The sequence below is a fragment of the Primulina eburnea genome, chromosome 9 (genome assembly GCF_022965805.1).
Source record: "Primulina eburnea isolate SZY01 chromosome 9, ASM2296580v1, whole genome shotgun sequence".
Taxonomy (NCBI): Eukaryota; Viridiplantae; Streptophyta; class Magnoliopsida; order Lamiales; family Gesneriaceae; genus Primulina; species Primulina eburnea.
In genome coordinates this window covers 23,402,250-23,429,793 of record NC_133109.1, presented here as the reverse complement: position 1 = coordinate 23,429,793, position 27,544 = coordinate 23,402,250, and the positions used below count along the sequence as shown (strand labels likewise).

At 38.9% G+C, this 27,544-nt stretch overlaps 2 protein-coding genes and 1 long non-coding RNA gene across 3 annotated transcripts; 2 read left to right on the top strand and 1 right to left on the bottom strand.

Annotated features, from left to right (window-relative positions):
- Positions 1-2,892: 2,892 nt before the first annotated feature.
- LOC140841354 (hexokinase-3-like) lies at positions 2,893-8,088 on the top strand. Its single transcript, XM_073208700.1, has 9 exons — positions 2,893-3,565; positions 4,726-4,876; positions 4,970-5,152; positions 6,075-6,149; positions 6,499-6,654; positions 6,755-6,853; positions 6,940-7,064; positions 7,147-7,228; positions 7,305-8,088. The coding sequence occupies exons 1-9, from the start codon at positions 3,294-3,296 to the stop codon at positions 7,692-7,694; spliced, it is 1,533 nt and encodes a 510-aa protein (XP_073064801.1). The 5' UTR covers positions 2,893-3,293; the 3' UTR covers positions 7,695-8,088.
- Positions 8,089-9,405: 1,317 nt separating this feature from the next.
- LOC140840456 (uncharacterized) lies at positions 9,406-11,825 on the bottom strand. The gene is made up of 3 exons (XR_012119995.1): positions 11,677-11,825; positions 11,424-11,544; positions 9,406-9,578 (listed from the first exon to the last, which is right to left on the bottom strand). It is a non-coding gene; the product is annotated as an uncharacterized lncRNA (long non-coding RNA).
- Positions 11,826-19,979: 8,154 nt separating this feature from the next.
- On the top strand, positions 19,980-25,068 carry LOC140840813 (uncharacterized). Its single transcript, XM_073207979.1, has 7 exons — positions 19,980-21,681; positions 21,773-21,900; positions 22,019-22,726; positions 23,308-23,667; positions 23,712-24,159; positions 24,273-24,364; positions 24,754-25,068. The coding sequence occupies exons 1-7, from the start codon at positions 19,980-19,982 to the stop codon at positions 25,066-25,068; spliced, it is 3,753 nt and encodes a 1,250-aa protein (XP_073064080.1).
- The last annotated feature ends 2,476 nt before the right edge of the window (positions 25,069-27,544 follow it).

The following is a 27,544-nucleotide window of genomic DNA, read 5'->3' as shown; positions in this document are numbered from 1 at the left end:
GTTGAAAGTCATGTTAGTATGCAGCAGCGGCCCCAAATGAAATCCAACGAATCCCTCAACGCCAAGTAAGTATTTTGACGTGCAAGAAAAATATTTTAAATTTTTGAGGTATGTTAAATGTCTTGTGACCAAATTATGCTTAGGATTGGAAAGCGTTAAATTATGAACGAGAACCAATCCGCCCGTTAAATTATGAACGGGTTAGATCATGGTTGGAAAGCGTTAAATTATGAACGGGAACCAACCAGCCCGTTAAATTATGAACGGGGATCTCATGTATGTGCAAGTGGATATGTCCCTGTCAGCCCAGTACTGTGGTTTGTCTGATCAGGCGTTTATTATGTATGGGTCACTTGCTTTGAAACATGCCTCTACGCAAATAGAAAGTCATGTATGTTTAAGTATGATCAAGTATGCAAGCATGTTTATGAAAGTTTTTAAGTTATGGCACGTCTATGTAAGTACGCAAGTTCAAACTCAATTCAAATCCAAGCTTCAAGTATGTATGTTCTATTTTAAAGTTGCATGCGATTTTATTATGTATTACTTGCTATTATCAGTTTATACGTGTTTAGTCTTTAGACTCACTAGACTTGATCGATGCAGGTGAGGATGTCCATGAGGAGACAGGAGGTGGGGACCAAGGGACAGGCTTGGACTGATCGGGAGGCTAGACCCGAGGACCGCCCACGCTGTTTTAATATTTTTATGCAAGTTTAAAATATTCTGATTTTATGTTTTGATACGAGATATTTTGAGTAAGCTTTTCTTTCAGCAAAATTTTTTATTGGTGATGGATGAATTCGAAGATATAATTTTTATGAACGATGTAGTGACGACCGTATTGATTTTATTATCGTATTCAAGAAATTTTTTTTATTTTTCCGTAAATTTTAAGTAGTACAAGTACGGTTCGTCACATCTTGTGTACTTAACTGATTAACTATCATTTTAAAATTGCTTTGATCAGTTGGAGTGTTCGTGTGTTCAGTTGTCACCATAACTGAAATACAAGAATGCAAAAACTAATATGTGTTCTTTCAGTTAGTCAGTTTACACAAGTTAGAATATTTTCTAACATTTCAGTTTTCTTTACGAAGGATTACTTCGAGTTTCTTCCGCTTGGTTTAAAACCAAACTCGATTTAATTCATCAGTGTTAATATTCTTAGAACACAAGCTATTGAAGACTGTTGTGTGTGAAATTCCTTCGAAGGCGCTAGCACACACAATCCTTCAAGTTTATTTTACTATGTTTAAACGAATACCCTTTTGCAAACTTTGGTTGTTACTGTTTTTATTCCAAATATTTTAGACGGGTAGTTTATTTTATCGTTATTTGAAAAGTTGTTATTTATTTAAGAAATTTTTATTTTTCTACAAATTTAAGTAGTTCAAAATTACGGAATATTACACTAGGTGTGAATAGTAGGCTCGTCAACTCATAACTCATAGCTCTAGCTAATTGGATAGGAAGGAAGACCCATATGATGGAATGCTCGGGTCGGTAGCTCCTTAGCTCTATAGTACGTTCCAGCAACTAGGAGGTTGTGATATTATTAGTAACATCAAATTCAAAAAATAAAATAAAAAATCATGGATTTCCAGTTCTTTGTTCCACACACATCATAGGGGAAAAAGTGCAATTCTTGGTTTTGGATTTTAAATAATCAAATTACACCTATTTTTTTAACATAAAGGTGTCAAATATTTTTAAAATACTAACGAGTTATTTAGCAAGTTTGGATTGTATCAGCGAACATAAAGAATCCAAATCATAAGACAAAAGCTTGTCTCATGCCTTTCATTTTTTCCCATCATTAAGAAAATGTCCCTTTCATCATCATCATTAAAACGTCCAATTAAACTACCACCTTTTCAAATCAAAGCTCCAAAATCCTACACAACCAACCCCCACACCACCCCCCCCCCCCAAACTAGATATATTATATGTAGACTAATAATAATAACATATATGTCATATATATACAATATATATGTGACATATATGTAGACTAAATTGTACGTATTGATTTTGAGTGGGACAATAATTAGAAAAAAATGAAATTTTTTAGGGAGAAAACCCCTAAATATAACAGGATAATTTTATAAATTTAGGTTTTTTCCACTAAAAAATTATTATTTTCTAGTTATTGTCCCACTCAAAATCAACACATACGACTTAGCCTATATATATATATATATTATTATTATTAGTGCCCACTCAAAATCAACACATGCAACTTTGTCTACATATATGTTATTATTATTAGTCTCCGGACAATTACTAGAAAATAATAATTTTGTAGGGGAAAAAACCTTATATATATAATAATAATAATTAGACAAATAATAATAACATATATGTAGACTAAGTTTGTGTGTTGATTTTGATTGGGAAAATAATAATCTAAATTTATAAATGACCATGGTCAACTGAAATACACGGTATCATTTTCTTAAAAAATAATTATAAACCCTTGAAAAGATATTAATTTTTTATAGAAAAATGGTTGGCTATAGTAAAAAATAATAGATCTGTTTATATTTAGGTATTTTCCCTATAAATTAATTTTTCTATTTATTGTCCAACTCAAATCAACACACAACTTAGTCTACATTTGTGTCATTGTTTTGTCCGGTAAACCCCACACTAGGAAAACTATAATGAGTAGGTATCTTGTGAGACGGTCTCACAAATCTTTATCTGTAGACAATCTTATCGATATTCACAATAAAAAAATTAATTATCTTAACGTAAAAATTAATATTTTTTCATAAATAACTTAAATAAGATATTCGTATAACAAAATATGCGTTTCCAATTTCTGCCAACTATAATTTCACACCCCAAGGCGTTCCAAGCAGTCAAACCCATGATCCCCTCGCTATAACGAGAAAGCTAACAAATCAGGCATTTCGGTATGTGCAAGGGCAAATCCGTCCTTCCGGATCGCAGTATAAATTGCGAAGTTCGCTTTCCGCAGCACACTCCTAGCAATCTCTTAATTCCAATAAACTTTTTCCCTCGGAGAGCAGTGAGCGAACAACTCATCTCCGTCTCGCCATTGAAGGGGAAAAATAAGTGGGCAAGAATCGTTGTATATCGAAAAAAATATTCAGGCGACGCCCGTTCTGCGAGCCCTTTAATTGGACCCGATTCTTGCGGGATGATGTCGTGTATTGATCACTGATATTGGTTGATTGATGTTTGTTGTAACGATGGTGGATTGATTGATTTTCTTTGGAGTGACTGAGAAGCGGAAAGGGGCAGTTTTTTTTTTTCATTTTTTAATGGGGAAAGTGGGGTTGGGGTTGGCGGCGGGTTGTGCTGTGGCCGCGTGTTTAGTGGCGGCGGTGATGGTGGGGAGGAGGGTGAGGAGGAAGATGGGATGGAGGAGGGTTATGAGGGTGGTGGAGGAGCTGGAGGAGGGCTGCGCTACCCCGGTGTTGAGGCTGCGCCAGGTTGTGGATGCAATGGCGGTTGAGATGCACGCAGGGCTTGCTTCCGAGGGAGGTTCGAAGCTCAAGATGCTTCTCACTTACGTTCATGAACTTCCCACCGGGTAAACCCTTCAACACATCTTTCTTCATTGGTTCATTGGTTTCATCATGTTTTGCTGCTCGAATATGATGTTGCTTGTGTTTATTTTATTTTATTTTTTGTGTGTGGCACTCATTTTGTTCGTTTAAATGGTGTGAAAATTTTCGAATTTTCTTGTTTCCGTGTTGCTGTAATTTTGAGTAATTGTTAGTGATGTTATCGAATTTTTGTGTGTTTGGGCTAATGCTTGATTATGTATTCTCCTTTCTGTCTGTTCCAAGGTTGGTATCAATTTGGTTTTTTTCCCGAGGATGGGATGTGAATTGTTGCTTTCACCAATTCATTTTTTCTTTCCTCATTAGGAATATGCTTGATACCGCTGGTTTTGCCTGTGCACTATTCTTTATTGTTCTCTCTCTTTTTGTTTTTGGTTTATAATTTCTTTGGTTTTCATAGTGTTTTATTTATCATTTATAGTCATTTTTAACGTTTTTAGATGTTTGACGATAATCTTGTCATGCTGAATATTTTGATTGCTGTATTTAATCCCCCATTTTTGTTTGCTGACAAGCTTATTATTTCGATGGTGTTCGATAGGATTGTGTATTAGGTTCTGCTGTGTTTTTTGGGGATAACAATTAACAACACTCATTAATTAATCTAATTTAAGATTTCCTAGTTAACAAATGCTGTATTTCCTTTTTTGCAACTTTGGAATAATCTTGTTTCAAATCTATTGTGCTCTTTATTACTTCCAAAGCGAAAGCGTTGATAATATCAACTGCTGAAAGAATTGATATGGTTGGTTATAACTTATAATTATATATTATTGTTGTTACATCATTGATATTAATCTAATTTGTTTCGGTTTGCTTTAAGAAGCCTTCTTTAGGGGTAAATTTTTAATTTTTAAATGCTTTGTGGATTCATTTTATTTTTTGCAATGTGTCAAACGACTATTTGTTAATGTTAAGTCTCACAGTGCTTAAACATGCATGTCACAAGTTAACAGCTAAAATTTTCAGCAATATAAACTATTCTCTTTTAGATTCCTAATTGTGTTTTCAATCTTTGAAATCATGGATAAAATTAAAAAGCCTTTTGGAATTTGAAGTTTGAACTCCTTTTGTTTTCTTAAGTTTACCGTTGCTTGTTAAGTTCGACCTTACATTATTTCTCCAGGAATGAGAAAGGAACCTTTTACGCTCTTCATCTCGGTGGTACCAACTTTCGAGTCTTGCGGGTTCAGTTAGGAGGCCAACGGTCTGCTATTATTGGACATGACGTAGATCGACAACCCATTCCCGAGCCTTTGATGACTGGCACAAGTGAGGTAGGAAAGTTTAGGCATTTGTTTTGATGTTCATGATAATTGGTAAGAATTGAGACACATACGTTCTTTCTTCATTGTGGTTTCCTCTACCAGGAGCTTTTTGATTTCATAGCCGCATCATTGAAGGTTTTTGTTGAAAAGGGAGATAATGTTTCCGAGCTTTCAAGAATGGGAAAGAGGGAACTGGGCTTCACATTTTCGTTTCCGGTGAAACAAATTTCTTTTTCATCAGGACTTCTAATCAAATGGACAAAAGGATTCGCTATAGAAGACACGGTTAGTTGAAGATGTTTGCTTTGTGTTGGTTCTAGTTGTCTTCCTTAATGAGTGGAAGGAAAACAAGTAGCTTAGGTTTTTCCTTCCCAGGGTGGGGGGTGTGGTGGGGGTGGGGGGTTTGGATTTTCTAAAGTTACCACTTATTATGAAATACGTACTAAAAAAGTCATTTATTTCGGTACTCTACTTGTCCACTTAAATGTTGACTTTGCTTTTCTTTTTTTTCCTCGTCCAACACACCTTAGTACATCATGACAATAGATTTCAAGAAATAAAGGGATTTCTGAAAGCAAATGACTTCTAGCCATATAATTGGTGTAACGCCCCAGATTCGATGAATTTCCTCACTGTACCAAGACGGTTCTTTCTAGCATGCTTATGTCCTCACTCACACGCACCCAAGGAAACTTCCCAGGGGTCGCATATCCCAAAATTGTCCCAAGTCAAGTACGCTTAACTTAAGAGTTCTTATGTGATGAGCTACCGAAAAGAAGATGCACCTTCATGATATAAGTAGTACCTATCAAATCTTTTAAGCACTCCTAAACTGCACAGTTTCATACCTGAACAGTTTTGGAATCTCTCTTCTTCCGGTGTAAGATCGGTTCATTCATGTTCCTTTCATCTAGAAGCCTACTAGGAACCCGTTCATTGTTCGTACAACCTCATAGCAACAGCGATCACCCCCGCCCTTTTCGACCCCGAGTCTCACAATTGGTCTCAATTATACTTGCTTCAAATTTACATTTCTCCTACAAACTGATGTCATTTTTGGTTTAAATCGTTCTGTCAAGCTAGTTCGTTACGAAGGCCATTTTTCTTATATTAAATTAAAGTAACTATATTTTTGCCTTAAATTCATCAATATGAATGGAGATCTGTTGAATTATAACTTTGTGTGGGATTCCATGCTTACTTTTAGGTTGGAAGAGATGTTTCTCAGTGTCTACAACAAGCATTGTCTCGGAAAGGCCTGGATATTCAAGTGACTGCACTTGTAAGTTCTTTATTCTATCCTAACAGACTTGATAGCCTGATACAGTGTTTATTCTCATTTATATAATGGACTGCTGATGTTTTATTCCAATTAGTTTTGCATTTCACATGTAGTGTAAAGGAGATAATCTAATTATTTTCTCTAGTTGGTATTGGTTTTTAGCTAAGGTAAATGAATTGCTTTTTTCTTTTTCTTTTTTGCTTTAGTCTTCAACATCGACCTCATATATTTATGCGGGTTTATAAATCGACTCATTGTTGATTCCCACGTAATTAGATGAATGATCATGTTCATATCAGTTCGTGTTCATCTAAGATATATTAATCAATGTTTCTTATTGTGTAAGCAGATAAATGATACTGTAGGGACCTTGGCTGTGGGTCATTATCACGATCAGGACACATTGGTCGCTGTAATTATTGGGACAGGTACCAACGCCTGTTATTTGGAAAGAGCAGATGCCATAATTAAGTGTCAAGGCCTCCTTACGACTTCAAGAGACATGGTAGACTTTCCAAGTGTCGATTAAGTATTTTGCATGTTTGTCAATATTTGCTTTCATTTTCTAATATCACTAATTTTTAACATTTTTGAAATGTTATTAGGTGGTCAACGTGGAATGGGGTAATTTTTGGTCGTCACATTTGCCTAGAACATCATACGACATTGACTTGGACGTTGAGAGTCCCAACCCAAATGATCAGGTGATATTAATTCAACAGTTAAGAAGTAACTTTTTGCTCAATAATTCAAGCTGCGACTGATCAATGAAAAATATGCTATGGTATAGGGTTTTGAGAAAATGATATCAGGAATGTACCTAGGAGATATCGTGCGCAGAGTGATTCTACGGATGTCTCAGGAGTTGGATGTTTTACCCCATTCTTCCAAATTACATGTGCCCTTCATCTTGAGGTAATAATCTCATTCTTAACCCGGTACTATAGTTTCTGTGTTTCATATTTATTCTTTTATCCAATCCTTAAAACTATTCCAGGACTCCATTAATGGCTGCCATGCACGAGGATGAATCCCCTGACTTAAGGGAGGTAGCCAGAGTTTTAGAAGATGTCTTGGAGGTTGAACACCTACCCACTCTTTATTCTCATTTTATTTTCATCTTACTGAAAAGATCCCAATCGCTTTGCCTTTCAGATCCCTGATGTTCCCCTTAATATTCGCAAGCTTATTGTAAAGATATGCGATATAGTGACCTGCAGAGCAGCCAGATTGGCGGCTGCAGGAATTGTGGGAATACTGAAAAAGATAGGCCGGGATGGGAGTGGTGGAGTCACCAGTGGGAAAGGCAGACCCAAAGTGGGAAGCCAAATCAAGATAAAAAGAACGGTGGTGGCGATTGAGGGGGGTTTATATACGAACTATACATTGTTCAGAGAGTATTTAAACGAGGCAATGGCACAAATACTAGGTGAGGATGTTGCTCCTTATGTCATAATTAAAGTGACCGAAGATGGATCAGGTATTGGTGCTGCCCTTTTAGCTGCATCTCATTCAGCATCCTCTGTCATGGATACCGTACTGTAGTTGCTATATATATGTATAGATATATATGCATACATGTATAGCTCCGGACCTCATCTCCTGGTATATTTAGTGTGTTGTATCTCCCCTTACACTTTGGAAAGTTCACCGCATATTTTGTGATACGTTTTCATGTTTCAATCAAGATTTTGATTTGCGAGATATGTGGTGACGATCCAGCCGTGTTATTGAAGATATAACACCAAGTATTAGGAGCGATTCGAAATGTGTATAGCCCCTTAATACTTCTGGGAATCATAAACTTATGGTGTATAGTTTGTAGTGTATGTGTCATGATATATACTAGGTTGATCTCATAGGCTACAACACTAGATAGATGGTGTAACCGAGTCTGAAATATTGAATTCAATTCTATTTATTCATTTATATTAATTTTTTTTTTCACACAGATTGTAATTTTTAAATTTTTTTTTTGTATGCTGTGACAACTTACCACGGACATTTCAGGTTGGTTAGTCGACATATATATACCAAGCAATTATATTATTTCCCTGTACTTGCTTTGATCGCCATTGGATTGTGTCGATTGTTCCTGTGAGTGTTGTACAATCGAGCAGAGCAATGGCCTTCATGATACATCTAAAATTCAACAATCGATTCAAAAGCCAAAAGCAATCAAAGATTTTATCCAGTTTTAAATTGAAATTGAAAATTAGATGACTCGCGGATTAAAGATTGAATAATATGGATCAAAACTGAGCATGATTTACCGTTTGAATTGATCAGGAGATTCAATGCAAAACCGATTTGAATTTGATCCAGTTTAACTTGGTTCAATCCGGAATTGATATAACTTGTTCTAGGTTGAATCAAATTCAACATCAACCGTGGTCAGTGATTCAGATTGGTCTACTTCAAAATGATTGATATCTATTTATATCTGATTTCTTTGATATATAATAGTTTTGAAAAATGATTTATATCTGATTTCTTTATTACATAATAGTTTTGAAAAAAGTTGATTCAAATTTGATCTCAAGTCTGATTCAATCCAGCTTTATCAACTTCACCAGTCATGTAACCATGCAAGCTGCCATATCATTACAACCAAATTTCTTGGCTGCCGCTATGTTGTCGCTGACGTGAGCTGCCTCACATTGTACTTGGCCAGTTCCTTGTACCTTTCGGCAACGCCAATTAAACACACAGTCTGAAAGAAATGAAGAAGAAGCGTGTCAGCACGTTTAGAAACAAGTCCATCCCCAAGTCTCCATGAATTTTGTTGCTTTGTATTGTGAGAGCAACAAACGCCAACAACTACTAATTTTGTACAGTACCATCCTCCAGTTAACGGGGGAAAGTACCGAATTCGAGTCTCCTCCGGGATTTTATCACAATTCTTTTGGTGGTTTAAACGAATATGCATAGAGAGAGACACTGGTTTGAATCTGTGGAAAAAATGTTTTTCTTACCTATACAATTTGGACCACTATACTCAAGTCAGGGCTGCCAAGATCGACTTTTTGTGGCAGTGGAACAGCAGGGATGAACCCATCTAGATCCGGCCCAAACCCCTGGCCCATCCCAAGCCCAAATAGAAGACAGGCCCATCAAAGGCCCATATATTTTCTTATAAATACCAGGTTTGAGTGTTAATTCATTCATTCAATATTGTTTTCAGCAGCGCCCTTAGTTGCTCCCCTATATATCCTCAGTCACTGACTTGAGCGTCGGAGGGGCTACGCCAGGACACCCTCATGGCCCCTCCTAATGATCTTATTTGTAATTTCAGGCTCAGGATAATTTCAAAACCTGCGTCTGGACTAGTGACACTTGCTGGAATCGGACCCTAAATTTCCCGTGAGTATCAATAATTTTCTCTCGATCAATGCCATTATTTGCACGAGCTTCATAGAGAACAGCAAACTGCAGCGGAAATAGAAATTAACATGGAGATTTGCTTTATCACGCATGATCGAGGGTAACTGCTATACAATATATATCGAGCTCAAATAAGCAACTTAAACAAGCTCGATGACTACCCTTTTAAAATATTCACTTGTTAATGAAATCTAGAACTGGTTACATCTATGTAGCACGAACACTTCTAAATTTCTTTCCCCCTGAAGTATCAGACACGGATATGATACGCGGCGGTCAAACGTCTTGGACACCGTAATGATACGCCATGGACACGATGGCGATACGTTTTTGGATGCGTTTCGTTAAACAAATTGGCCTTTTCTTTTTAAATTACTGTTCTGAAGTTGTACATTGTGTATATGTACATAAATATGTATATATACTTCTACAATATATATATAGATATACATATTTCTATAAATATATTGTAGAAGTATATATATATATATATATATATATATATATTATGTGTGTATATATATATATATACTAGGAACGTACACGTGCGATGCACGTTGGCGACTAATAATGAAAAATATAATCACGAGAATTAGATAATGTTTAAAGTCATTTGAATAACATCATGTTTTTAAGTATTTATCAATCAAAATATATTAAAACATAATACATAAAAATACATCATGACAATAAATCATATATATTCACTTATTTATATGACATTTTTCAATCCGCGACATAATACAACTCTCTTAAATGATAAATCAGCAAAAATAATTTTCATTCAAATATCATTCAAAACGAAAAAAAAACAATAAAAATAAAATTAACATAATAGTGAATTTTACCAAATCAAAACTAAAATTTACTTAAATAGAGTACACATAGACAAACGTAAAATAAAATTCTCTTAATTACTAAATTATCATAATAATATTAAAATAAAATCATTAAACTTGCTATTTAAGTACATATCACTTTTGTTTTTGCTAACTTTTAACACATTGCGGATTTTATTTAATTTCTATGTTTTTTTTAATTACATATTATAGACAATTAATTTTATATCAAAATCAATCATTTATAAATTAATATTGGTGATTAATAATTTAAGAGAAATAAGATTTTAACATCGTACCACTAAAATAAAAATATATAGGAAAAAATATATATAAATAAAATAACATGTAATACTCAGTTAAAAAAATTATATATAAAATTGTAATATATAACAAATGATAATAAACTATCAATATAAATCATATTTATTATAAAGATTATATTGAATAAATTTTTTTAAAGATTATATCATAAATCTAGTTTAAAATTTAGAAAAAAAAGAAGAAGAATGTGTATTAATGTCCAAATATATCTAAGATGGACAACAAATCACAAAAAATGACTAAGAAATGTAAATAAATAAATTTTTTACATAAAATTTAGAAAATAAAGAATAATGTGAATTAATGTCCAAATCTATCTAAGATGGACAATGAATTACAAAAAAACCCTTAAAAAGACATATTAATTTAATTTGCTAACTTAAAAGAACAAGGAAATGTAAAAAAAATAATTTTTTGGCATAAAATTTAAGAAATAAAGAGGAATACGTATTAATGTCCAAATTCATTTAAGATGGACAATGAATTACAAAAAAAAAAAAAACCTTTAAGATAACTTAATAATTTAATTGGCCAACTTAAATGAACAAGGACATATAACTTAATAATTTAATTGGCATAAAATTCCTAGTTGTATCGTGTATAATATTTTCAAAATTTTCCGTCGTATTAGATAGAATACACGTACATGTATCTATGCAACATAGGGTTACACTGATTACACAATGGTTCGGTAGGAACAAAATACAATACGGGGTTGTACGTTTACCTTTCGTTCGGTTTGAGTTTCTTCCGGAAAATACTTATCAACTAGAGATTTGATCGCTCTTCTAATTTCTTCATCTGATGCATAGCATGTAATTTCTATTGGAAGTACTCTTAACAAAAACCTGGTAAGAGATAGCAGGTTCTAATCTCACTCATGCCAAATGTTAAAAATAATAAGTGAATGAAATATAGGGTATTCTATAATAACCCATGTGGGGGATACACCAAGAGGAAGCAACTTATATAATACGAACCTTGATATGTGTTTCCTGGTGGATGCAGGAGAGGTCATCATGTGTTGGACGATATCTTCCGGCCAGGATCTCCATCTCTCTTGCGCATTTGTATGAAGACAACGTCATTACAACCGGGGGCTAGTTTGCTGAAACCCTCTAACTTTTTTTTTTTTTTTTTATTTATAAAAGAGACATTGTATCAATAGCAAAAGCATGTTTTTCCACAAAAGAAAAAAAAAATCTGGCAGCCATTTTCCACTCACCTTGCATGCTCTTGTTACCCAACTCCGCTAATTCAGCTTCAATTAGCTGATCGACAGATTTTTCTACCTTGAGAGACGATCCATTTCCAGATTCAGTTGTATATGTTCAAACACATAGTTTCTTAACGGGAAGCTGTTAGAGTAGGTGCAGCCAACTTGTGGCTCGGGTTTTATTGACTTTAATGTAAAACAATCTTTATTTTAATAATATTTTACGTTTTTATTCGATTATGGCATTATACTTTATCTGTATACCCATGCAAGCTGCATAGATAAAGTCCTTGAATATACAATAGGTACCATGAGGTCTGCGTTACAACATAAGATCATGCAACCCATTAGGAAGTGTACCATATATTCTAAACAGGTACCTAGTCGAATCAACCGCCTAAAACTAGGATAAAGGTCGCTCGAGCTTGAGACTAGCATATGTGGTGTAAACACCATGTTTCATTGACAAGGGCATGGAGATGTCCATTCACACAGATGAGTGATCATATGATAATGCACTGAACGACCCTCCTTCGGACTATCCAAGTGGTTCCCACTTATCGAGTGGAATAGTTCGCAGTTATGGTTGTACACCATTAGTCCTTTGACCCAGGACAATGTAGGGGCTATACGTACTAGCATGCACTTTGATCCGTTTACCGACTCCATCGAGGGTCATCAGGTGGCGAGGTTGGGTGTAGTTTCGAAATACGTATGAGTAAATGCATTGTAGTCGGGGATTCATCGTTCGCCTACGGGTGAAGATATCCTATGTGATCTGATGAGTTAATAGTGCAAGGAGTCACTGGCCAGAGCAAGAAATGTGCTTTAGGGAAAGCTGTTTTCCTAGTTGCACATGCCATGCCACTATTAGTACTCAAAGATAAATCACATTATTATCGAATTCATATGCAACTCTCGATATACCAATACCAATGGTTGTAGATTCGATCGGGATATATGTGTTGAAGGGACCGTACTGTACGCTAACCATGACTAAAGGTTCTTGCAGGCACTATCAGTGATACCTAGGGGATCATGGGACGATGCTACTAGACGCTCTTACCATGATCCGATGGGTCCAATCAGAATTGAATTCTGACATTCTTGATCAAGGTGTTGATGAAAGAATGGGGCTAACTAGGGTAAGCCCAAATAAAAATAAATGTTATTCTGAATCACATGGAGATGTGAACCCACAGCTAGCTGTATCCCTAAACCATTGAGGGTCACACAAGTATCGGATTCTGTGTTCCCGTTGAGATAGTCAAATTTCCAAGAGTTGGAATTTGACGACTATAGTTTGATGAAGATCAAACAGGAAGTCTATAAAAGAGTTTATGAGCTGATTCCATATGATGGAAGAAATGGAAGTTGGCATGATTGCTAAATAAGGAAGGAGAGTGGAACTGCCTGTTTTGTGAAGGAGTTCACTAAAACTGACAGCTGCCAAATATGGTAACTGTCATATATGATAAGTTCTAAATTTGTTAAATGAAAATTTTGATCTTCGAAATTTTTTGATTTTCTTTGTATGAACAAGATTTGTATCCTTGGTACATCGGCGCTCTCGGATCGTCGATCGGGATTATAATGAGTTCGGAATCAATTTTTTAGTGAATTTGGAATTTACTAATTAAATTATTGTGCTAGTAGTGGTGACTACTAAGATGCACAAATTTCCATAAATATTCTAGAGAAGTCTAGAATTAAATTAACTAAGGAATTAGTTTATAAATTAAATAATTGTTATTTAATTTAATATACATATACATGTAGATATTTTATATGGTGATATAAAATATGTGTATATAATATTATTATATCATGTATTATTAAAAGTTAATAAATATTATTTATTAAATATATGAGAGTTTAAATATAATGAAATTATTAAAGTCCTTGTGGGAGAGAAACTCCTAATTAGATTAGGAATCTCACTCTCTATATACACCGCGAGGACTCATAATTAAAAAACGTAATTTTGCACACAAAAATTGAAAAAAACACTTTCCTCCCTTTGCCATAAAGCTCTCGGCCACCTTAAACAAAAGTTGGAAGAATTTTTTACCAAAAGCAAATTGGATTTGCTTAATGATTGATTAAGAATCAATAATTATTGGTTAATGAATGATTAAGAATCAATTAGCACAAAATCCATGACTATGAATCATGGACCACACGGCCATACCATAGAATTTTTGAGAAAAATAATTCGGCCACTTTGTGTTCTTCCAACGTTGCACCGAGTCCGGATTTTGGAAATTCGGAAGTTACAATCTCAACGCACAAATCGTTTGTGATCTCTAGTGCAATCCAAGCAAGGAACAAAGTTTCTGATCGTGGTCCTAATTAAGATATAAAAGGAGAAGAGCCGTTTGTAGGGATTTACAAGAAGGACTATCTCTGTGTAAAAATAGGAATAGTTTGGAGTCCAAGCGTTAAGAACGCAAATGTATAATTTTAAACACCCTATGGATGTTTTGAACACACGACGCCCAAGAACAAAATTTTTAAACTTCCGCTGCGTCTTGGGTGCGAGAATTCGATGTTCCAACAGAGGCAACACAGGCTTCAGCCTCTTGATTGAGGTGATCCTCAGGCTTCTCTTCGATTTTTTGTGTTTTCTTATTGAAAGAATGAGGTCCTGTCTTGTCTCTTGAAACAAGGTTTACTCCAATAACAGGTTCATCTTCATTCTTTTTCTGCAACTCATCCCCATCCCTTTGAGTAGACATGCTTAACGGACCGGTTTGGACTGGAACCGACTCGGAACCGGTCCGAAAAGCCCGGAACCGGATCCGGTATGTGAGAACCGGATCCGGTATGTGAGAACCGGACCCGAAACCATGTACAATCCATTAAATTGTGGGTTGAACCGGTTCAGAAAATTCCGGATCCGGTTCCGAACCGGTTTCGGGCCGAATCCGGAACCGACCCGGAACCGAACCCTTACCCGGTAACCGAAATTTTTTTTAGAAAAATAATAAAAGGCCTTTGGCCCAACGGTTGCAACCAAAGGCTGCCAAATGCAGCAGCAACGGCTGCTGCAAGGCACATTTCAGTAGCCGTTCAACGGCTACTGAAATGTGCCATTTTTTTTTTCATTTGGCCCCCACAAACTGCAATCATTTTTTTTTTAACCCTCAAAATCATCTATAAATACAAGTCATTTTTTTATATTTCACATATCAATTTTCTCTCAACTTCTCATTTCTCTACAATCGATATATTTCTTTGCTATCATTCTCCAAATATATTCAATAATTGTGTTATAATTTTATCTATAATCCGTATTATTTTTATTGTTATTTATTTATTATTTCGCAATTTACTCAAATAAATAATTCGAATTTCAATGGCATCATCTTCAAACCGTCGTGGTGGTGGTGGCGAATACGCTCCCGACTTTGGTGAACATTTTGGCTACATCCCCGACTTTGATGAAGTCGAACCTGGCCACAAGAATGAAGAAACCATTGAACTCCCTGACAAAGATGTAGGGACGTCATCGTTTACTCGAGCAAGCAACTCAATGTCAACGAGCACGACGACAGCCCGTGCAAAGCGAAGCAAAGTTTGGGATCACTTTGATATTGAACAACAAGGTACGACTAACTCTTTTGCCGTTTGTAAAATTTGCAAAACGAGGTATTCTTACAAAACGGGTGGTGGTTTCGGTGGTACCGGTAATTTGAAAAAACATTTAGTTAAGGTACATAAACTTGACCCTGATACGCTACAACCATTCGGTAGGGAACCAATACAACAACAAATTAATCCTTTTAGTGGTAAAGCTTTTACAATTACAAAAGAAATTTCTCGGAAAGCCATCGTAAAGTTTGTTACCAAATGTTGTCAACCTTTAATAATAGCTGAACAAGAAGGTTTTTTTGAATTTACTAATACTATTCAACCTGGTTTTCACAATATTTTTCTAGGCACACACTTAAGAAATATTGTTTTGATATTTACAAAGAATATAAATAAACACTAAAATCGCATCTTTCAAATATTTCTAGTAGAGTTAGTTTAACAACTGATATTTGTACTAATTTAAAATATGAATCATATCTTGTTGTTACATGTCATTAGATTGACGAAACTTGGACTATACAAAAAAGAATTTTAGCGCTAGATCATTTAGAATCGTGTCACAACGCATACACTATAGCCAGATATGTTTTAAATGTTGTTAAGATTTATGGCATATAAAATAAAATAATGTCGATAACGTTAGATAATGCGAGTGCCAATACTCTTGCAATTAAATATCTTAAAGATTCACTAAAACCAATTTTAGAAGGTAATTTGCTTCATGTTAGATGTGCGTGTCATATTATCAACTTATGTGTTAAATGTGCATGTGATGAACAAATGTCCACTGTAATATAAAAATTCAAATTATGTGGGAAATTATTATGTGAAAGAAGATATGGACGTGACTGGAAAACAGTAGTCGAATCAACCGGAATTAAATTTAAAAAATTTCCTCTTCCTATTGAAACTAGATGGAATTCTTTATATCACTTGCTTCATACTTTATTACGTTTTCAAGATTTAGTTACTCCATATTATAATAATATTACAACACAATATTTAATGCTAAGTGATGATTGGAATATTTTGAGTAAATGTGTTTCTTTGTTAGAAATTTTTAAAGAAGCAACCGAAAAATTTTCTGGCATTAACTACCCTACTTCAACCATGTTTCTACCTTTGCTTTTCAATATGTTTTATAAATTTATTGAATATCGCGATGATTCTGTTATGCGTGATTTTGTTTCAAATATGGAAAACAAATTTTTAAAATATTGGGAAACTATCCCAATTGTGCATGGTTTAGCAACATTACTTGATCCTACTCAAAATCAAGGAGGATTAGACGTGTTTTTTGAATATTATGCTAAATTTCTTGGCAAGAATGTTGATGATCAAAAGAAGTCAATCATGCATTCTCTCCAAGAATTGTTTGATTTGTATGCTAGTGAACAATGTGATGAACCGAGTGCGCAGCCGGAGGAGATGCCGACATATAAGAGCAAAAGTGGAGCACTGAACTTCTTTCAAAGTTTGAAACGACAAAAGTTCAAAGAAAAATCGGTGACAACAACCAATAACAATGAGATCCAAATTTATCTAAGTCAATATATTGAGAGTACGGATAATTTCGATGTTCTTGATTGGTGGAAAGCAAATTCTAAACTTCATCCAGTGTTATATGCAATTGCAAGATATGTCCTACCCATTCAAAGTTCAAGTGTTGCTTCCGAATCAGCATTTTCACTATGTGGAAGGATCATTGGTGACCAAAGAACTAATTTAAAGCCAAAAACACTTTCCATACTAACGTGCCTACAAGATTGGTTTGCAGCAGAAAAAAAGAATAGGACCTCTGGCGCGATCGACGAATTCCAAAGCTCAAGTTCCGACGAAGATCCAGAATATTCCAAATATATTTTAATAAATCGTGATGAATTTTCATGTTCAATTGTAAAAATAAATGTTTAAGTTATTCTGTTAATTTTTTTTATGTAATCACAATTATTTGCAATCAAAATATTAAATAAACAATTGTCCATTAATATTACTAATTTTAATTATATAGTAAAATATAATAAATTATAGTTCGGAACCGGTTTAAACCGAACCGGAACCTGTATAATAGAAGTCGAACCGGTCTTGGTTTGGATTGTTTTTCATCTTGGAACCGGAACCGGTTCGGAACCGGTTCCTAACCGGATTAAAAATATTTTAATTTCTTATTTACATCAAATAATCTATTTAAATGATATTTATTTTAATTTTCATATTTCTAAATGTTTTTCAAAATTTTTAATTTTTATATATTTATAATATATTTTTAAAATACCCGTTCCGCGAAATTTCATTGTAACTGGAACGGTAGCATCCGTTCCGATCCCCGCGACCGCGACAGCGAACCATGGATCCAGGTGTAGGAATACATTTATCCGGATGTGTCATTTACCACTACCTGGATTTGCTTGTTGTATCTTTTAGTTTTTCTTCTCGACCTTTTTTTTGAAGCTAATTATAGTTAGTTTTATAATTTGTTGTTTCTTGATGCAGTTCTATGAAGATGTTATGGAGGGGCTTGAGTCAAGAGTTGAGAAACTGAAACCATCGGTCAAGCCTACGAACAAAAATAACTAAATTCTCATACTCTGATTCATCCAGTAGTGCTCGATGATGAAGGTAAAAATGAGAATAAAGATGCAGAAGATGATGGTCAAAGCAACAACTAGGCATGCTTATTGGTTCCACCGGACCGGTTTCAGACCGGTGCCTACTGGTTCTCGGTCCGGTGACTTCGGAACCGGTCCGAACCGGTTCTATAATCATAATAAATTCATTTATATTTGAAAATATGATAATCAAATTTAGTTTAAATAAGATAATTATGTTTCGTGTGTTTACAAAAGTATAATCTATCCTATTAAATAGTTTAACTTGCCAACCTGAAAATCTTGTTGAAAAAATATAATCATGATAAAAATATTTAAGTTTAAAAAACTTAGATATGAAATTTTATTTAAATAAGATAAATACGTTACATGTGTTTATAAATTTATATTTAGTACTCCGATTGTTTCTAAATGATTAATTAAATGAAAAATATTAAGTTTTTAGAAAATAAATTGTACATGTTTAAATTTTTACACTCCAATCTGACCTCAAATTTATTTTTTGGATTATGATTGGGTTTATTTTTTGCTAACATGTAACATAACTTATAATTGTATAAAATTAAAATAGAAACAAAGGCCCAACTCAAATTGAATTCAACACAAATTTCATATCAATAAAGGCCCAATATAACATTTAATATTTTGACATATGGACATTGTGTGTTTAGGCCCAAAAAAGAGTGTAACCTAGCTATTTGGAGTATATAAACTACACATGTCGGCTCAAGCTCTCATTTTTCAGTCAGCTTCTCCAATTTTCATTTTTTCGAATCTCACAGTACAAACTCACACATTTGTTTGAAGTTTGTAAATTTTCATGGGAATCAATATTTTTCGACAACATGATTAGTAGTTGGATCGATTTCAGAGATTCCCAAGAGAAATGTGCATTCTGAAGAGACATGTTGCACATTATTTTCAGATTGTGATACCCCCGGATGGAGGATGGGCTCGGCTCGCTCTCGATAGCCCATCTTGTTGGAAGCCCAGCATTCTAAGAAGCCCGGGAGGTCACCTGGGAGGTTATCCCAGCCGACCTCCCATATAAGAAGTTCCATCAATTGGAGAGGTCTGCCGACCTCCAACAGCCGAGCTCCCATGCCGACCTCCCATATAAGAAGGTCCATCGATTGGGGAGGTCAGCCGACCTCCCATGGCCGATCTCCCATGCCGACCTCCCAGCGTGAAGCCGAGCCGACCTCCTTGGTGTTGATATCGGGATGATTGGAGGCGCCTTGGCCGAGCTCCCGAGCCGAGCTCCCACAAGGTCCTGGAGGCAGGCGTGCTCATACCTACGAGAGCTCTTACTCAGACATTAAGCGTGTAGCCCATATAAATCAAAGCCCAGAAATGTAAAGCCCATTAAAAATCTAATCAAATCTGGCACGAGATCTAGCCAAATCTTCCGAAGATTCTGAGGATCTAGACCTACCAAAACTAGGACTCTATGATTCACCTATAAATACCAAGTTTCGTTAACTCTTTATTCAATTCATATATTCACATTCTCTCTGCACACACATTACTCTCTCTCAGTTTTCTGTTCTCTGACTTGAGTGTCGGAGGGGCTACGCCGGAACAACCTTTTGGCCCCTTTCTAACACTTTTGTTTGCGTTTCTTGATTTCTAGGTGTATGATCCGAGCTCCCAAGGTGAAGATCCGACCTCCCAACCACCCTTCGAAGGTTTGATCCGATCTCCACCAGTGAAGGTCCGACCTCCCAGTTAGCATCACCGATTTCAGCAATATCAATTGGCGCCGTCTGTGGGAATATACTGAAAAGACGTAGACATGTGGGGACGAACAGGTAGAAGAACAGGCCCTGCAGGTGGCAACCGAGGTCCCGAAGGGGGTCAAATGAGAAGAGTGGCTGATCTTAGCCTAGATCAACTGGCCCAGTTGATTAACAGATCTGTAGATGAGGCCCTCCGCCGAAATCGGACCCCATCACCACCACCACAACAACTTCCTAATCATCTTCCTCCTCCTCCTCCTGAACATCTAGAATCCATATGGGAGGAAGTCAGGAGGCTTGGCAGACAAGTGGGAGGCCGACCTCCCTTGCTGGACATAGAAAGCCCACTCTCTCCCGAAATACTGAATGAGGACCTCCCCGTTAACATTCGCCAACCAACTGTTAAAGATTATGATGGGAGTACTGACCCTGAGGAACACCTGGAGAGGTTTAGCGATTCCCCCCTGCTCCACCGATACTCAGATGGGGTCAAATGCCGGGTCTTCCTTACCACCCTGGTAGGACCCACTCAGAGGTGGTTCGATCTGCTCCCACCACATTCCATTACCAGCTTCCGAGAATTTATCACCCTTTTCATTAACCAATATGCTACAAGCAAGAGATATTTGAAGACGTCATTGGGTTTGTTCAGTTTGAAACAAGGAGATGCAGATTCACTGAGGGACTTCATTAGGCGACGCAACAGTGCAGCCTTGGAGGTCCCTGCGGCAGCAACAGAAACCTTGGTAAACGCTTTCACGCAAGTGCTAAGAGTTGGGCAATTTTTCAATTCCTTGGTGAAAAAACCCCCCCAGAGTTATGATGAGCTCCTTAGCCGAGCTGAGAAATACGTGAACCTTGAGGACGCACAGAGGCAAAGGCGAGTGGATGTCCTACCCGGTGATAAGGGGAAGGAGAAAGTGGAGCCGAGCAGGAAGAGACCTGCGGAAAGAGCAGAGGAAAGGGGCCGAGGCCCTGGGCCCTTCCCTTATGTCCCATTGGCCATGAGCTTGGAAAGAGCCATGGCAATTTGTGAAGAAAGAAGAAAGTTAGAACGCCCAAAACAGGCCGAGAGGGGGCCGCGTCTACCTCCTTCAGATAAGTTCTGTGAGTTCCATCAAGAATACGGTCACCTTACGAATGATTGCCAGAGATTGGGTGAAGAGGTCCAAAGGATCATGCAGAGAGACCCTCACATGAAGAACCTCTTAGCCCGATCGGAAATAAGGGGCCAAGATAATAGAAGAGGCCGAGGACCTCCCGGGGTGAACCAAAGACCACCACCCACGGAGAACCAACCCAACCAGGGTGGTCGGAATTACCCCCCACGACAGCAAGGACCTCAGGTCCAGCAGATAGCTAACGATCCGACCCCATGTATAATCCATATGATAACGGGCGGCGCCACCGACAGGGATTCAGGCAGAGCTCGCAAAGCTCCTGGTCGAAGATTAGAGAGCCTGGGGTTGGACCTTGCTCCCAAAGCTGACCCTATTATTAGCTTCGGGCCGGATGATTTAAAAGGTATTGTGGCGCCTCATAACGACGCCTTATTGGTCACCCTTACTGTCACCAACTATGATGTCGCAATAATCTTTGTCGACATCGAGAGCTCAGTTAATATTCTTTTCAAGAGAACCCTTGATCAAATGAAGGTGGAAGGCTTCGAGTTTGATCCTATCTCTACGCCTTTATTTGGCTTTACAGTACATGAGGTCCAGACCATTGGAAAAAATCATGCTCCCTTGTCTTTAGGGGCAGGACTGCACCGCATCACCAAAATGACATGCTTTACTGTGGTGGATGCCCCTTCTTCTTACAATGGTATACTTGGCCGACCAGCCCTAGGCTGACTTCCGAGCTGTGAGCTCCACTTATCATCAAAAGCTGAAATATCCTGCGGGGAATGAAGTAGGAGTCGTAGGAGGAGATCAAAAGTCCTCACGACGTTGTTATGTAGACGAGGTAAAGGTGGAGGTCAAAAGGTCCCGAACCGAGGTGGGGATGATTGTGACCCAACCAAAAGGGATCTCCGAAAAAGAGGTTCAGCTTGCGTTAGAAGAAGAGCCAGGAAACAATAGAAATATGGGTCCAACAAAGTGTTAGAGTGGCGGCTGATCTTGACCTCGAAACTAAGCATGACCTGCTGGCTTGCTTGAAGGCTAACCTTGATATATTTGTGTGGTCTTCACAAGAGCTCCGAGGGGACAGCCCCAGGGTCATAGAACACCGCCTCAATATACTTCTTGAAGCTCGGCCCATCAAACAAAAGAAAAGGCACTTCGGTCCCGAAAAGGACAAGGTAATAAAGGAACAGGTGGATGAGCTACTTAGGGCATGGCACATAAGGGAGGTCTTTTTCCCGACATGGCTATCAAATGTTGTCCTGGTCCCAAAAAGCTCTGGAAAGTGGAGAATGTGCGTCGACTTCAGAGATCTTAACAAAGCCTGCCCAAAAGATTGTTACCCCTTACCAAGGATAGATCAACTAGTTGACTCCACTGCAGGTCACCAGTACCTATGTTTAATGGATGCTTACCAGGGATACCATCAGATCCCCCTAGCAGAGGAAGACCAAGACAAAGTGAGCTTCATCACCTCTGAGGGGACATTCTGTTATGTGGTAATGCCTTTCGGGTTAAAAAATGCCGGAGCCACCTACCAAAGGCTCATGGACAAAGTTTTCTCAGCTCAGGTCGGAAGAAATGTGGAAGTCTATGTGGATGATATTCTGATAAAGTCCAAAGGTTTGGCAGACCTCATAGTCGACCTCCGCGAGACCTTTGCCACCTTGAGATCTTATGGGTTGAAGCTTAACCCACAAAAATGCACATTCGGAGTCAGGAGCGGGAAATTACTGGGATACATGGTAACAAAAAGATGAATTGAGGCTAATCCCGAGAAAGTAAAGGCCATCCAATCTATGTCACCTCCTGGGAATCTCCAGGAGGTCCAGAAGCTCGCCGGGAGAATCACGGCTTTATCACGATTCATTTCGAGAGCAGCGCACCGAAGTTTGCCCTTCTTCCGTGTCCTTAGGAAAGCTAAGAAGTTTGAGTGGATGAGGAATGCGTCAAGGCATTCAATGATCTGAAGGAATATTTGGCCAAGCTCCCCATACTAGCCAATCCAGCTCCGGGGGAGCAGTTATATGTTTATCTCTCGGCCACCGACGCGGCCGTAAGCTCAGTCTTGATCAAGCAGAGAGGCACCGAACAGAGTCCCGTATATTACATCTCCCACGCACTCAAAAGAGCAGAGCTCAGATATAATGCGGTAGAAAAACTTGCTCTAGCTTTAGTCACGACAACTCGAAGACTGAGGCCATAGTTCCTCTCTCACCCCATTACCGTCCTCACTCATAGCCCTCTCGGGAAAATAACGACGAATGCTGATATCTCCGGAAGGTTAGTGAAATGGACCACTGAATTGGGAGAATATGACATTCAGTATGGACCTCGGACCGCAATCAAAGCACAGACCTTAGCCGATTTCCTGGCTGAGACTTTGCATGTCGAGGTAGAGGACCTTTGGAAAGTCTATGTGGATGGCTCATCCACCAATGAAGGCAGCGGAGTTGGAGTATTATTGATCTCTCCAAAAGGGGATGAACTAAAGTTGGCTGTGCGGATAGACTTCCGAGCATCCAACAATGAGGCAGAATATGAAGCAGTATTAGCAGATCTAAGGGCAGCTCGGCAAGTTGGGGCCGCTCGGGTTCACATCTTCTCCGATTCTCAATTGGTGGCCCATCAAATGAATGGATCTTACGATGTCAAGAATGAAAGGCTGGTGGAATACGTAAAAGCGGTAGAAGCGGCTAGAGAGCTTTTCACGGAACTTATTTCAAGCAGATACCGAGGGAAGAAAATGAAGGAGCTGTCTCCCTTGCTAAAATGGCGAGCTCACTCCACAGCTTGAAGAAGAGAGATGTGGTAGTCCAAGTGGAACTAAGTCTGTCTCTCTTCTCCCCATCTCTCGAACCCGAAGACAATGATTGGCGTGCTGAATTATTGGGATATATGAAATATGGGGAGCTGCCAAGAGATCCGAAAAAGGCATATAGGATGAAATGGAGGAGCCTTCGGTTTATACTTATCGACGGAGTTCTCTACAAGAGATCATTCTCTCAACCTCTGCTCAAGTGCCTAGGCCCCAAGCAATCCAACTATGTGCTGAGGGAGATTCATGAAGGCTGTTGCGGAAATCACTTGGGATCTTATTTCCTGGCACGGAAGGCACTCCTGGGCGGTTACTTCTGGCCAACTATGCTAAAGGACGCCCTAGCCGTCGTCAGCTCATGTTACAGTTGCCAACGTCATGCTAAGCTCCAACATCAACCAGCCGCACTAATGAAGAGTATTGTGGCCCGTTCGACCAGTGGGGAATCGATATTGTGTGACCTTTTCCTATAGCCCCAGCGCAGAAGAAATTCTTGCTTGTCGCCATTGATTATTTTTCGAAGTGGGTGGAGGCTGAGGCTTTGGCTAAGATCACTGAGAGCGAGGTCCTCAAATTTCTCTGGAAGAACATTGTGTGCAGGTTTGGGTCCCGAGAAAGTTGATATCTGACAATGGAAGACAGTTCCAGGGAAACCGGATCCAAGCCTGGTGTAAGGAGATGAAAATTCAACAGCACTTCACGTCCGTGGCCTATCCTCAGTGCAATGGCCAAGTGGAGGTCACCAACAGGTCCTTAGTGCAGAGCCTTAAAACCCGACTTGGGAATGCAAAAGGAAAATGGGTGGAGGAACTCCCCAGTGTGCTTTGGTCACATCGAACTACTCCAAAGATTGGCACCGGGGAGACACCTTCCAGCCTGGTTTATGGGAATGAGTTAGTTCTTCCGGCAGAGATCGGCGAAGAAACCTCCCGAGTAATATTCTTTGATGAGTAGAACAATGAGAGGCGAGCAACGAACCTAGATTTCGTGGAAGAAAAGAGGGAAGCCACGACCATAAGGATGGAAGCCTATAAGAGACGCATAGCGCAAACCTACAACAAGAGGGTCATTCAAAGGAGCTTCCAGGTTGGAGATCTGGTTTGGAAGAAGATTCAAGAAATGGAGGTCGAAAAGCTAGATCCAAGATTGGAAGGACCGTTCAAAGTTGTAGAGAAGCTCAGCTCAGGTGCTTATTACTTAGAAGACCTGGCGGGGAAGAAATTGAAGAGGCCTTGGAATGCTTTTCACCTCCGCAAATATTATGCTTAGATATTGTTAGAGCTTTAGTTTTTTTATTATGTCAGTTACTTTTGTTGGAAGGACATCGTGTTTTCATACTTTATTCAGACCTCTTAACAAAATTATGCGTTTTTGTTAAAAACTATTGCAGATAAGGGTTTTCACCCTCAGTCAGTTCAGGAGCCCAGAGCTCACCTCATCTTGGTTACGCCAAGTTAGAATAGGGTTTTCACCCTCAGTCAAGTTCAGGAGCCCAGAGCTCACCTCATCTTTGTTACACCAAGTTTGAGTAGGGTTTTCACCCTCAGTCAGTTCAGGATCTTAGAGCTCACCCCATCTTGGTTACGCCAAGTTTGAATAGGGTTTTGACCCTCAGTCAGTTCAGGAGCCCAGAGCTCACATCATCTTGGTTACGCAAAGTTTGAGTAGGGTTTTCACCCTCAGTCACTTCAGGAGCCCAGAGCACACCTCATCTTGGTTACGCAAAGTTTGAATAGGGTTTTCACCCTCAGTCAGTTCAGGAGCCCAGAGCTCACCTCATCTTGGTTACGCCAAGTTTGAATAGGGTTTTCACACTCAACCAGTTCAGGAGCCCATAGCTCACCTCATCTTGGTTACGCCAAGTTTGAATAGGGTTTCACCCTCAGTCAAGTTCAGGAGCCCAGAGCTTACATCATCTTGGTTACGCCAAGTTTGAGTAGGGTTTTCAGTCTCAGTCAGTTTAGGAGCCCAGAGCTCACCTCATCTTGGTTACGCCAAGTTTGAATAGGGTTTTCACCCTCAGTCAGTTCAGGAGCCCAGAGCTCACCTCATCTTGGTTATGCCAAGTTTGAATAGGGTTTTCACCCTCAGTCAGTTCAGGAGCCCAGAACTCACCTCATCTTGGTTACGCCAAGTTTGAAAAGGTTTTCACCCTCAGTCAGTTCAGGAGCCCAGAGCTCACCTCATCTTGGTTACGCCAAGTATGAAAAGGTTTTCACCCTAAGCCAGTTCAGGAGCCCAGAGCTCACCTCACCCTGGTTACGCTACGATCACGCCGAACATATATTAATGCCCACCTCAGATCGGCATGAACGTTACTATTAAAGCTTGTACAAAATTTTACAAAGTATTGGGCCGAGCTCCCAGGGTCGAGCCGAGCTCATCGTGGTTTTATCTTACCAAATTATTATCGCTAAGTGGCTGGCCGAAGTCCCATGGCCGAGCCGAGCTCATCGTGGTTTTATCTTACCAAATTATTATCGCTAAGTGGCTGGCCGAAGTCCCATGGTCAAGCCGAGCTCATCGTGGTTTTCTCTTACCAAATTATTATCGCTAAGTGGCTAGCCAAAGTCCCATGGCCGAGCCGAGCTCATCGTGGTTTTCTCTTACCAAATTATTATGGCTAAGTAGCTGGCCGAAGTCCCATGGCCGAGCCGAGCTCATCGTGGTTTTGTCTTACCAAATTATTATCGCTAAGTGGCTGGCCGAAGTCCCATGGCCGAGCCGAGCTCATCGTGGTTTTATCTTACCAAATTATTATCGCTAAGTGGCTGGCCGAAGTCCCAGGGCCGAGCCGAGCTCATCGTGGTTTTATCCTACCAAATTATCTTCGTTAAGGGGCTAGCCGAAGTCCCATGGCCGAGCTGTCATGGCATGATATCAATTTACTGTGGGGCCGAACTCTAAGAGCCCAACCGATCTCCATCAGCGTAACCCCATGGAGACTAATTTTATTAAGTGGTGGGCCGAGCCCCAGAGATCGGCTGACGTCCTCAGATTATTTTTATTAAGCCCTCAGATTATTTTTATTAAGTGTGAGGTCGAGCTCCAAAAGCCCAGCCGACCTCTCAGGGTGACCTCACCAAGTTTAAATTTTGTCAAGTTTGAATTACGTTTGTTGACCTCATGCGGGATGAAATAATGAAATAAAATTTTCATTTAAGTAGTTCCGTACAAACAAAAGAAAATAAAGCAAGCGAATGAGCTGGGACGGGGATCTAAGCTACTCAAGCTTCTGGGGCTTCTGGGGGGAGGTTATCCACCACCTTCTGAGCATTGAGAAAAACAGCTGAGGACCCCTCGGGAGGATACCCAGCTTCCTTGAACTGAGCCACGGCCCCCTCAAAGCCCACGTATATGAAGCCGAGAGCCTTCTCAGCAACAGTAAGAGTGAATTCTTCTGACTTCAGGAAGTCCTCCTTGAAAGCCTCAGACCCATTTTCCAGGTCGGCAAGAGCGGTCTTGGCCACCTGTTGAGCAGCCCTGATCTCCTCCTGAGACGCTTCGAGCTGGACCTCCGCCATGCGTAGCTCGTTCTTTAATTTCAGGGCCTCCGCTGCAAAGCCCTGGCGCATGTCATCCTCCCGCCTCTTCGAGTTGGCCTATTTCTTCTCGAGGGCCTCCGTCAGGTCAGCCAATTTTTTATCCAGTTCGGTTGAAGTCGCCTGGAAGGCCCGGGCATCCTTCGAGGACTGCTTCCTAAAATTGGTGGCTCGGAAAGCCACCTCGGCATTCAGCAGGGCAG